Source organism: Maylandia zebra, linkage group LG10 (assembly GCF_041146795.1).
Source record: "Maylandia zebra isolate NMK-2024a linkage group LG10, Mzebra_GT3a, whole genome shotgun sequence".
NCBI classification, from domain to species: domain Eukaryota; kingdom Metazoa; phylum Chordata; class Actinopteri; order Cichliformes; family Cichlidae; genus Maylandia; species Maylandia zebra.
Genome location: NC_135176.1, coordinates 10,672,245 through 10,684,514, shown reverse-complemented (window position 1 = coordinate 10,684,514; position 12,270 = coordinate 10,672,245). Strand labels below are relative to the sequence as shown.

Here is a 12,270-nt window from a genome sequence, read left to right as displayed (position 1 = left end):
TCATTACTGATAAGTGGCTCACTATCTACACAAGCTAATGCTTTACAACATAAATGTGAGAATCTTTTGCATCACACGGCACTTAAAATCAACATTCACGCGCTGTACTTATACTCTGACAGAAACAAAGGCTACAAGAAGACAGAATGGTTTTGATTAAAGACAAAAAGGCAAGCTGTCTTCATACAGAGCTTACAACTATATCATCAGCCTTGCAAAGAAGCGCTTGGGCATAGAGGTACCTTACACAGCATGTGTCAGCAATTTATGGTACTCACAATGACAATGCAGACATGCTGGTGTTTTTTGGGGAGGTGAAGTCTGATAAACTTTGGCAACGTTTACAGAACCATAAAACACCAATGAACACACATTGAAACCTCTAAAAAAAGGTTCCTTTTTCTGTCAGCCACTTCTCCTTAGCCACCCTTAGTAACCTAGTAAATGGTATTTTTTATATTCTAGAGGTGTTTACATTTCAGACTCAGGATTGTAATCAGGTGAAATGGACCACATGTTCCAATATATGATAGAGAGAAAAAAATTAACGAAAATAATAAAATTGCAAAAGTAAAATTAGTACTAGTAGTTTTTTGGTAGGGTTGTCTAACATTACAGTGTGATTGCGTCTAAAAATTAAGTTAAATGTATTTTGCTTAATGTTTCTTTGCTGCCTTCAAGCCGCTGAATGGAATTCTTGTCTGAACCGACATTTCTGCCTTTCTTCTCTTAACCCTTCCTCTTGCCTTACAATTTGTTCTGGCATTTTCTCTAAAATAATATATTCCACTTTAATGTATTTAAATAGACCTAGCTTATTATACTTTCAAAGCCTTATTAAACCTTTCATGCCTAATTTTAGTTTTAGCATATATATATTAAAATATATGTATATATTTAAAATCATATGATAATTAAATATATACAGAAAGAATTGGCCACACTTATATGTGCAACCGGACAAAAAAAATAAAATATATATATATTATAAAAAAGTATTATTTCACCCATCACTTATGCTCTGTTTCATAACCCGAGACTTATCAAATCAAACAAAAACACTTAACTGATTGACAGTGACTGATTACTCAAATTTAATTTAACAGTATTACTCCTTCCAGTATTAATTTATTAAAGTACTGCTGATGACGGGTGACAGGAATGGCAGCACTGTTCATAAACCAAAGCACTGGGCAATTTGAAATTGGATCTGATGACTGGTGCAAGTTAAGTGATCGTTATTACAAAGTAAATATTGATGTGCAAAGTGAATGACAATCGACTGAATAGCTGTTAAAACATGTTACTAAAATATTAGTATAATTTGAGTAGAAAGCTTCATTTGGAAAGCATCGTTTTGATCTGCCCCCACAGAAATTCTTAATTTCTTGAAGGGCTTGAAACATTTGCAGGCATATGCAAGAACAGCCAGACTAGAACAATAATAAAGGAAGACAAAGCAAAGAATTAATGAGGCGACTGCTACCACTGTGCTCTTTTGAACAATGTGAGACATGATGGGTACCACCCAACTATTTTCTAATCCAGGACTGTGGGGGCAGCAGTCTAAGCAGAACCCCACCACCTCCTCCACTTCTTGTGTATGTGTGCATATGTGTGTTTCGGATATCAGAAAGCTTCCAAACCACCAGGGAGTAAAAATTTCCCAAGTGTGTCCCAGAACCTCATCGGAATCTTCTCCCTCCTGAACTCCCTTCTTAGAGTGAACCCAGACATCCTTCAGGAAAAGCTCATTGTGTCGGTCCTTTTGTTTTGCTCGCTACTGACTGGTTGTGGCCATAAGGGAGGGTCTGAACAGTTGCTGCCCAGAAAATCAACAGCTATGCCTTGTGGCTGTTTTCACCACAACAGACCTCTATAGCTGCACTGATCCACTGATCAACCTGCTGCTTCAAGGTAGAGTGATCAGTCCACCCTCTTCCAGCAGAGAACCATGTCTTCAGACTTTTAATCCTCACACTGCTTAGCTGCTTTGCAGTGTATTCACTGTGTACAATAATACAACACTTGCCTTCACAGATACCAGTTTTTATATTTGTTTGATGCCTGTCTTTATTTGTTCATGTGGATCACACCCACTGCCATCACTGAAGTCTTTCTTTAGTTAAATACAATTCTTTTGTTAAAGTAAAAATGTATTTCACTCTGGAAAAGGGGGGGGGGGGGGGGGGGGGGGGGACACAGGAGTCATGCTACTAGCAAGCTATAGATCATATAAAACAATCTATTTATTTAGTTTTTTATATACTAAATATACCAAATGTTTAAAGACAAGACAAAAACTTGTGTCTTAGCAGCATTGCTTTTGTATTGTGTTGCTTTTATAGTCACATAGCAGCGTGTTAAGTGAAGCATTACTTCTCAGCTTTGGCCGTGTTGAAAGGGCTTTCTGGCATTGTAAATCCCCAAGTACGGCTGTACAGTTGTATTTGTTTTTGGTGGTCTCTAAGCTGTTAAGTCCACTTAGTAAATGATACATTCGCATACAATAAATTCTTGAAACAGCTTTTAATGACAAATATAAACCTGCATAAACCTCTCTCTCTTTAAAAAGTACACCTGAGTCTTCTCACAAATTAATATTAGTGAGGGACAGAGAAATGCCGAAGAAGAAGCAAGGAGGTTGAGTTAAAATGAGGTGAACTGTAAATGAGTGACAAATGCTTTCACAAAAAATAACCGCAGCAGCGCTGGCAGACAATACCAGCTCTCTAAATTCAGAAATAATGATGCAATCCTGCAGAGCCGAGGCCTTCATAGCATTTGTCAGTTCAGATCCTGTAGACGTGCTGATTAAATGGATTTAAGCAGTTGTTTAGTGAGGAATGTCAATCAAAGCGGGGCGCTATGGTGACGCACTGTGCACTAAACTTCCCGTGAGACAGATTTATATTCTAAAGCCTAATACCTGTGCAGTATGTGGAAATTTAAGGTATCAGTCTCTCCTTGGGAGTGTTTTCCAGTACCTCTAATAACACAGCAATATTTTCATGCAGATCCCCTTCAACTAATCACCCAAAGCTTAAGATAGATGAAAGGTAGCCCTAAAATTGAGAAAGTTCTTTGCCAGTGCTTTCAAAAATACATTCCATATTAAGTTTATGATATGAGTTTTATGATAGAGTCAGTAAAAGTAGGGATGGTCTAAAGAATACTTTGCAGTTTTTCATTAGGGCTTGGCAAGATATCAATATATTTGACAGAATTTTATATAAGACATGACATTATTGATGCTGTACATTGAGCGCGCAGATTTTCACCTACATGCATTTTAGCGGTTCAAAACAGTTAATCTCTCTCGCCGACTGCTCACACATTAGAATTCCAGATCTTAGTGTTTTTACTTTTTTGGCTCAACTCTGCAATGATAGAGGGGGATGCAGTTGTAAATTTGCATGAAGTAAGTGTTTATTTTCTTTATTCAGGCAGTAAAGATGGTTAACAACATTTGGATTTATGTAATAACACTATTTTTACTTGAACTATTCAGTTCATTTCCATTTTATTTATATAGCACCAAATCACAACAGCAGTCGCCTCAGGGTGCTTTACATTCTTAAGTTAAGACCCTTTAATAATGTAGAGAAAACCCCAACGATCAAATAACCACATTTGAACGTGCAATTGGCGACAGTGGGAAGGAAAAACTCCCTTTTAACAGGAAGGAGGGGTAGCCATGTGCTGCAACCATTTGGGGATGATGGGAGGACAAATAGCACACTGCGGAACTATGGTTTTAATGCTAATATTATATAATGTAATAATATTAAGGTCTCTAATGTATAATAGTGTTAATAATATTAAAGTATGCCATACCCCCCCCCCCCCCCCCCCCCCCCCCCCCCAAAAGCATTGCAATGGGAAATACAGAATTCCTATAAATGAGTTTTATTTGCTGGTGTTTATTTTAGCTCCATAATACAACTAAGCTGGTTCCAAAAATGCTTTTGGGCCTCTAAGGATTATCAAGGATGCCAAGGATTATCATACTTAATCATGCAACTTTTTCATCATCTCACAATACATTTCCCTGCTTATTTAAACATGTTAGTCCTTGTAATACTACATCAGAGCTCAGGGATCTTTGTTGGCCTTGGCAGAACTGCCACAGCATCAGATCTACTCATGTGGGAGCACAAAATGATTTTTTCACCATTTCATTTTCACCCCTAAAAATCTATACTGACCTTGTGCACGAGCATCATAAAAACATTTCTGCAGCCTTTTCACGGCCTAGTGCAAAGCTGGTGAATGCTGATCGACAGGTTCAGTGTTTCCAGCCAAAGCAATCACAGAATTATTTTTGCTGTTATTCAGTACATAATGGTATTCAGTGACTATGACTGTCTTGCTGATGCTATTTACAGTGTACTTTACGCATGACATACACACAATGACACTCCTTTGATCAAGTGAGTATTATTCACTCGGCTGTCTGCGTGTGATACATATATGGGCCAGACTGGCTGCAAGTCAGCTATCTGACTCACAGACAGGTAAAAAGCACAATTTTATTCCTAAGATGTTAATTTTCACCCTAGTGCCACCACGGTGTTTGCATTCATGCTTTTAAATAAAATGTCTCTAGCTATTGAATTTGCTGATATACACACATCATCTTGTAAAAGCTAAACTTGGTTCTCTCATAATCTTCTAACTTTTCTTTGGAATCCGGGACTATAGTTTCCAATTTTCTTTCTATCAAATGTTCATGTTCTAACTGAAAAAAATATGACAAACATTCCGATTTCATTTGATGAAGGATGAGAATTTTGTAAATTCTCAGCTTGAAAAATGTTTTCAATGATTCAATATTGACTATTATTGCTGCTGTTCCTCTAATAGCCAGTTGAGGCAAGCTGGGAAAGTGAGTCAATAGACTGCCATGTTCAAATATCTGTATATAATGATTAGAGCATATTTATGTAAATATGCCTCTATGTACCCTTAACATTGGGCCAATCTGAATGAAACTTTGCATGGACATGGTGACACATACAGTAACTTCCAGTAACTTCTATATGATCTTTAAAAAACCCCATTTATTATAAATCAAAACTAAGTTTTTAAAAATGTTTTAATATTGGCGACAGAATTTTGCTTGACTTGACTAAATACAGGATGATGAATTTGAAAAACCATTACAGGCCTGGCAAAAACTGCCCACAGGCTGGAGTTTTATTCGCCCAACAAAACAACATTAACACAACATTTTTACACACTGATACAGAAAATGGCTTTGATCTTTATGGATAGTTTTCCTTTTCATATGGTGGGTCAATTTTGTTTGAATCAACCCATCTACATAAACTACTGGTCAAAAGTTTTAGAACACCCCATTTTTTTCAGTTATTTATTGTGATTCAAGTTGTTTAAGTCCAATGCATAGCTTGAAATGTTACAAAAGTAAGTGCTCAGATTTAAAAAATAAGGTTCAACAGTATGCCATCAAGCAGACGAAAAGGATGGTTCCACAGTGTGTGGCATCAACTGTCAGACATGGAGGAGGAGGTGTGATGGTCTGGGGCTGTTTTGCTGGATCCAGGGTCGGTGACTTGTACAGAGTGAGAAACTAAACTAAAACAGCTACCACAGAATTCTGCAGTACCCACTGGTTGCACCTAGTTGGTCAGGGGTTCATCCTACAGCCAGATAGTGACCCAAAACTTAAGTCCAAGACATGCCAGAACTACCTCAGGAAAAAAGAACAAGATGGTAAGCTTGAAAACATGGAGTGGCCAGCACAGTCTCCGGACTTAAACCTCAGTGAGATCGTTTGGGATGAACAGGACAGAAGAGTGAAAGCAGAGCAACCTTTAAGTGCCACACATTTATGAGAACTTCTGCAACAGATATATGAAAAACTTTCTGAAAAACATTTGATGTCTATTGTAGAAAGAATGCCAAGGGTGTGTTCAGCTGTTATATCTGTCAAAGGTGGCTACTTTGATGAGTCAAAAATTAGAAAAATTGGGGTGTTCTAAAAGTTTTTACTGGTAGTGTATAATACTACTACTACTATTACTACAACTAATAATAATAATCCAGTCGTTAAGTCTGACGTCACTAGCCGTGTCTGGGCCTAAACTCCGCTGCAGGTCGATCACTATGGCATTACTGAGAGTTGAAAAACTGTCTAAAGTCTTTCATCTTTAATAAAATGATCAACGTTCTGCTCTACCAGGTGTAACAATTGAGTTTAACATCCAGGCATCCATGAAAACGGAATTTATGACATTTAACGGAGTTGGAAGTTAGCAGGAAGTTAGCTTGCTAGCTTCCATCGAAATACAATATAGCATGTCCTGACTGCGTGGTTTTGGAAACAAATTAAAACATACAGCTCTGTTATCACTTCAAACATAAATGAAGAAAGAAAACGAAACAGCAGTGATGTTTGTAGGGTTACTGAAGTTTGGCTAGCTGTAGCTAATGATGTGCTACATGACCGCTAGCGACACAGCTATGTTAGTATAATATAAACAAGCTAACTTTTTTTCCACTCGATAAAAGTTAACGTGAGTGCTGAGCTGTAGTTACATCCTAAGGTTTTAAAAACTGAGCTTAAATAAATGATTAGCGGTAATAAAAGCCGAGGGAGGTCAACAGTGATTACTGACTGTTTTAGGAGCTTTTTGAGATTAAATAGAAGAAAATACAAAACATTAAACATGTTAACAACACAAAAGCCATATTAAACACAGACTACTTTAGGCCCAGAAGTAGGATTCGTCATGTCATCACTTAACGACCGGTTAGTGTATTTGAGGCTGAATGATAGGAGAGGAATGCTGTCACAGTCAACTGTATCCCAAGCTTCCTAGCATAAGCTTATAAGGAAGCGAGTCACCCTTTCATACATATGGAGAACTTCTGGCTGTAAAAAGTGCTGAGTGCCAGTGGGTGAAATCTTTTATTATGCTTTCTTTTTTCTTTTAGGAATGTCAAAATAAGGATGCTCTCATGCCAAATTAAGACGGTTAATATATCTACTAAACAGCACCTGCAGATTTTTTTTTTTCAAGTGATGGTGTTGACCTCCGAATCACCACAAAAAATGCTCACCTCATTGTGTATAGAAGCGTGCCGTTGTCGACTAGTCGTAGCAGTTTGTTAGGAGTTGTCATGTTGTGGGCTACAGATTTCTTTCCGTTGTGGAAAAAAGTATCAGGAGTCCAGATCTTACTGGCCAGGAGGTTGTTGAGGGGTAAAACCTGCATGGGCCCATCGAACTTCAGCCGCTCATCCCTCCAACTCTGGCGAAAGAAGACATCGATGGTGTACTCCTGATGGGAAGAGAGTTTGAAGAAATAGTTAGCAAGGCAACAATTCACAAAACTGGGAACATGGCTCTCATTCAAGCCTTACGATGCTCTTATTTGTGAAAGCATACAAAAAAAAGGCTACATGATGTTAAGTTGAGCCACCTTTTTTGTTCCTTTATTTCCACTTTTGCTTTTCCTGCTTTAATGAGTCAAAGTGCATTTCCTTTTTTGTGTGACACGATTACTGCTCCGTTAACAATGTTGTGTTTCTCTCACACTTAAGGTGTTGGAGCCTCAGCGAGAAAGCTTGTAGAACATCTGTTTCATGTTTTATTAATGTGCGACACAGTATTTCTGCATCGTCACCAACACACGAAAGACCAAACAAACTAAAACAAATGCGGGAAGTAGCTGTTCAAAATGAATTTATTTCACATTATTCATTCAATGGGTCTTGGTGTCCTAGCAACTGCTTTTCCTCGCCAGCTGTGTACAGCGGCTTTGCAGACAGAGAGCTGAAGCTTGAACAGAGTGAGATGTGGGGAAGCTATGCCACAACAGTGCGCAACAAAGGCACGGTCCACGTGTTGCTAGCCATTTTGGAGCTTTTTGCTTGTTCACTGAAACAGCTCAGGTACTGTGAACTGTAACTGGCTGCCCCCCTGAGTGACACCTTGATTAAGTCATTTCCCATTGGTTTTAACAACAGGATCCCGTCATGCTCAGTGGGAGAGGGTGTGCAGCTTTCATTCAATACAGCAACAGGTCTCCTCTAAACAGCACAGGATGGACGTCTGTTAATTGATGCGATTGACCTCCTAAAGGCCTGCAAACTTGCAATGCTATACAATAATTACATCGCATCTGTCCTCACAGCAGTGCTCTAAATAAAGCCCACAGAGAGCTTCACAGACTGATAAAAGCCAGAATGTGACTAACGTGCGCAACCCTCAATCACTTTATTTCATCTTTGCCCCATTTATTAATTAACTGCAGTCTCTGGTTCTTTCTTTTTTTAAAATGGTAAATGGTCTGTATTTGTATAGCGCTTTACTTGGTCCTAAGGACCCCAAAGCACTTTACACTATACACAATCATCCACTCATTCACACACTGGTGACAGCAAGCTTCAGTGTAGCCACAGCCACCCTGGGGCGCACTGACAGAGGCGAGGCTGCCAGACACTGGCGCCACCGGGCCCTCTGACCACCACCAGTAGGTAACGGGTGAAGTGTCTTGCACAAGGACACAACGAGAGACTGTCGGAGCCGGGGCTCGAACCGGCAACCTTCCGATTACAAGACGAACGCCCAACTCTTGAGCCACAATCACCTACTAAAGAGTTCAAAAAGTAAATCGTTAACTGTTTTTCCCATTAATTATGTCAGACTGATTCCTTCATGCACTAAGTTCTCAGTGCTGTCATCAAAGGACTCTCCAGGTCACAAAAAAGACTAATGACCAAACACATGTGGACAGTAGGGCAACCATGACACTGATTTATTGTTCTGTCCTGTGCATCTTTAACAAAAACTTTCCTGCACAGTCTAAGAAAGTTTGCTCTATCTTGGCATACAAAAAAGGAACCCTAGTAAAACATTTAAATCCCCATCGCCAAGGTTATCCTTTTGTTATGCATGTTAATCACGTCTTTATGAGATGCCAAATCAGGCCTCAATTAGTGTAAAACATGCAGTGATGTAAACTGACAATAGTGAGCTTGGCCCAGCTGGGGTGAAGCCATCATTTGTTTGTTTCTTTTGGACAGAACCTTCTGTAAACATGGAGAATTAATTTGAAGACTGAAAGACAGAAGTGAGGAAAAGTATAGTCAATCTCCACAAGGCCAAATGGCACAAACCATTCAGATGCCAGCTGGTGTTCCTCCAGGGACTGAGTGATTGATTTCTCCTTGACAGAGGAGACAGAGCGGAGCGTCTACCCAACAGTGGCTGTCAAATATCTTTTTTTACAGCAGTCAGAATCATGAATAGATTAACTATGGCAAACAACTCTAATTTAAAGAACCCCTTTAAACACATGACACAAGTATTGCAACTGCATTCATTATTTGTCTTCACATAATACACAGACCATTTTTACAAGATTGCTGGCATCTTGCCTTTATTAGAAAGATGGATATTTGGGGTGATTGATGTGCCCTGGATGGATTCAAAGTGAAAGGTGCAGATGCTCTGCCTTTTTTTACCCAGACAGCCCACAAATAAGTACAAATTCCATAACTGTAAAAACATATTTGCTAAGGATGTATGTTTATTGCTGCAGTTAAAAAACCAATGACATCATAAAAGTGGCAACTGGATCTAGACTACAAGAAAATTTGTGGAGCATGCTGAGCTGTAAATTAAATCATTTGATTGGGCTCTGATAAAAAAATGTAAAGATTTGCATTTTATGGGTTGAAAATTCCTCAACAGGATGTATAAGCTCACCTTAAAACAAAAAGGTGCCTTTAAATGTTATGTATTGTGGACATGTATATATAACCTGTGAAGGACTGCTGACCTGTACAGGATGTACTCTAATCTGTTCACTATCAGCTGAGACTGAATCTATTTCCCTGGAATCCTAGTTGGATATTCAGTTTTGAAAATGAGCAGATGAAGGGTCACCTTGTAAAGCTAGTGCTGACATAAAGTCAACAGCTTGAGACCAATCAGAGGTGGGTGGTCCACTTCCTTCAGCTGCCCACCCTTCAGTGGCAGGTCTGTGAAACGGCGCTCATTTTCAATTAATCCTCAAGGCTCCCGATTCACAGGAGTGATGTTTGGAGCTATAGTTTAAACTTGGACTTCTGATGTCTGTAGAAGCATCACTGTACATTAACCCTAGACATTAACCCTAACCTAGACTTTTAGATGACTTGGCAAAGGTAGCAGCTGGCAGGATGGGCTCCTTGACTCATTTTACTCCTCTCTTGGTCTCGCATTGACTAAACAATAAAAAATATCCCTGCTTTTGACATTATTGGGGATATAGCAACAACTCTAATTGATAGAGATGTAGTTTTCCGCAACAACCAATTTTTAGCCCACTGTTTGCGAGCAGATCTATTAAAAAATTCTAAAACAATTTGCATGAAACTGTTACTTTTGGAGTTGACTGAAATTTGGGTTCATGAATTTTCAGTAGGATTAATTACCGCAGCAACACAGGAAAAAATGGGAGACATTCTCTTGATGACATACTTCTGGAAGCAGGAACTCAGTTCAGGTATGATGTGGAGGGAATAGTCAGCCTTTGTGTGGGTGTGCAGTCTTGGACTGTTGTTCTTTTGTAATTTAGCAGTGGGGTGAAGTTACAGTTTAATTACTATAGAAAGTAATTATCTAAGGCTACCCTTATTATAGTCATTACTTAATGTGAAAAAGAACTAAAGAAAGGTACTTCACAACAAAATACCGTAAATGACTGCTATAATCAATATTAGAATAACAATTAAACCAAGACTAAAGTAAACTAAGATGAGCTCACTGGCCACTTCACTGAATGCCCCTTTTCTTTCAGAATTGCCTTATTTCTTCATGCCATAAATCCACAAGGTGATAGAAACATTCCTCAGAGATTGTGGCTGCAGATGTGCCAGCTGCATGTTTGTAACCCATGATATGAATCTCTTGTTCCACTAAATCCCACAGGTACTACTGGATATAAATCTGATGGTCATTTAAGTAAAATAAACTTAATATCGCGTTGAAGAAACCAATCTAAGGTGATCTGAGCTTTGTCATATGGTGGGTTATCCTGCTGGGATAATGCGCCTTTGTCAATGTGGTTATAAAGGAACGGACAACACCAATACTCAAATGATGCTGATTTGGTACTAAACACCCAAAAGGTGGCAGGAAAATGTTCCACACAACATTACATCACCGACAGCCTGAATCATTGATACAAGGCAAGATGGATCCATGCTTTCTTGCTGTTTATACCAAATTCTAACTGAATGTCACAAGACTCAGACTCATCAGAAAAAATCAGGACTCGTCATGCTTTTCAAATCTTCTATTGCCCAATTTTGGTGAGACTCGCAAATATAGTTTCCTGTTCTTAGTATACACAAGTGGCAACTGGTGTGGTCTTCTGTTGCTGTAACATATTAGCTTCTGCATACCTTGGTTGTAAAGACTAGTTATTTGAGTTAATTTTGCCTCCATATCAGCTAAAAAACCATTTTCCTCTGACCTCTCGAATTAGCAAGGTGTTTTTGCACAGAGAACTGACACTTAATGGATATTTTCTCTTTTTCAGACCATTTTCTGTAAACCCTATAGACAGTATATGTGGGAAAATTGTAGCAAATCATCAGTTTCTGAAATTTTTAGTTTAGCCCATATGGCACCAACGACCATGTCACATTCAAAGTCACTTAAATACTGTTTCCTCCCCATTCAGATGTTTGGTTTGAACTTCCAAAAGTCATCTTGACCATGATTACATGCCTAAATGCACTCTTACTGCCATGTGAATGGCTAATTATATTTGCATTAAAGAGAAGTTGGACAGGTGGACCCAAAAAAGTGGCCAGTGAGTGTATTTTATGAAAGGATTCAGTCACAGTTACAAAGTCACAAATTATCTTTCAAGCCCTTAGTTGTTTCGAGAAGCAGCAATTTTCAGCTACGGAGCTTTGATGAAGCCTCTGTACCCTCGCTGCTCACCAAAGATAGCAACGAGCTGGGATGGACAGATAGATTAGACTGACATTTTTCTCACATGTTGTGAAAGGACCACAATGTGGCTAAACGGCGAGAAAATCTGGACTTTGATCTGATAAACACAGCGATGACTCCAAATAAATGCTAATAATGACTTTTGAGTTAGATGTGTAAGTACAAACAGTTTCCATTTGATTTTTTTCTCACTATATCATCAACAGATTTATCACCAGCTGCAGATGTTTGATAATAAATGTCCTCTTTTAATGGGCTTAGATGTAAATTAAATTCCTCCTAAACTGCCT

At 38.7% G+C, this 12,270-nt stretch overlaps 1 protein-coding gene across 2 annotated transcripts in view; it reads right to left on the bottom strand.

The window, feature by feature from the left end:
- The window catches only part of gabra3 (gamma-aminobutyric acid type A receptor subunit alpha3), a 119,874-nt gene that overhangs the window by 19,300 nt on the left and 88,304 nt on the right, over positions 1-12,270 (bottom strand). For both annotated transcript variants that reach the window (XM_076889017.1, XM_076889018.1), the window contains exon 5: positions 7,087-7,307. In XM_076889017.1, coding sequence (XP_076745132.1) covers positions 7,087-7,307 — 221 coding nt within the window. The remainder of the gene's footprint in view (positions 1-7,086; positions 7,308-12,270) is intronic.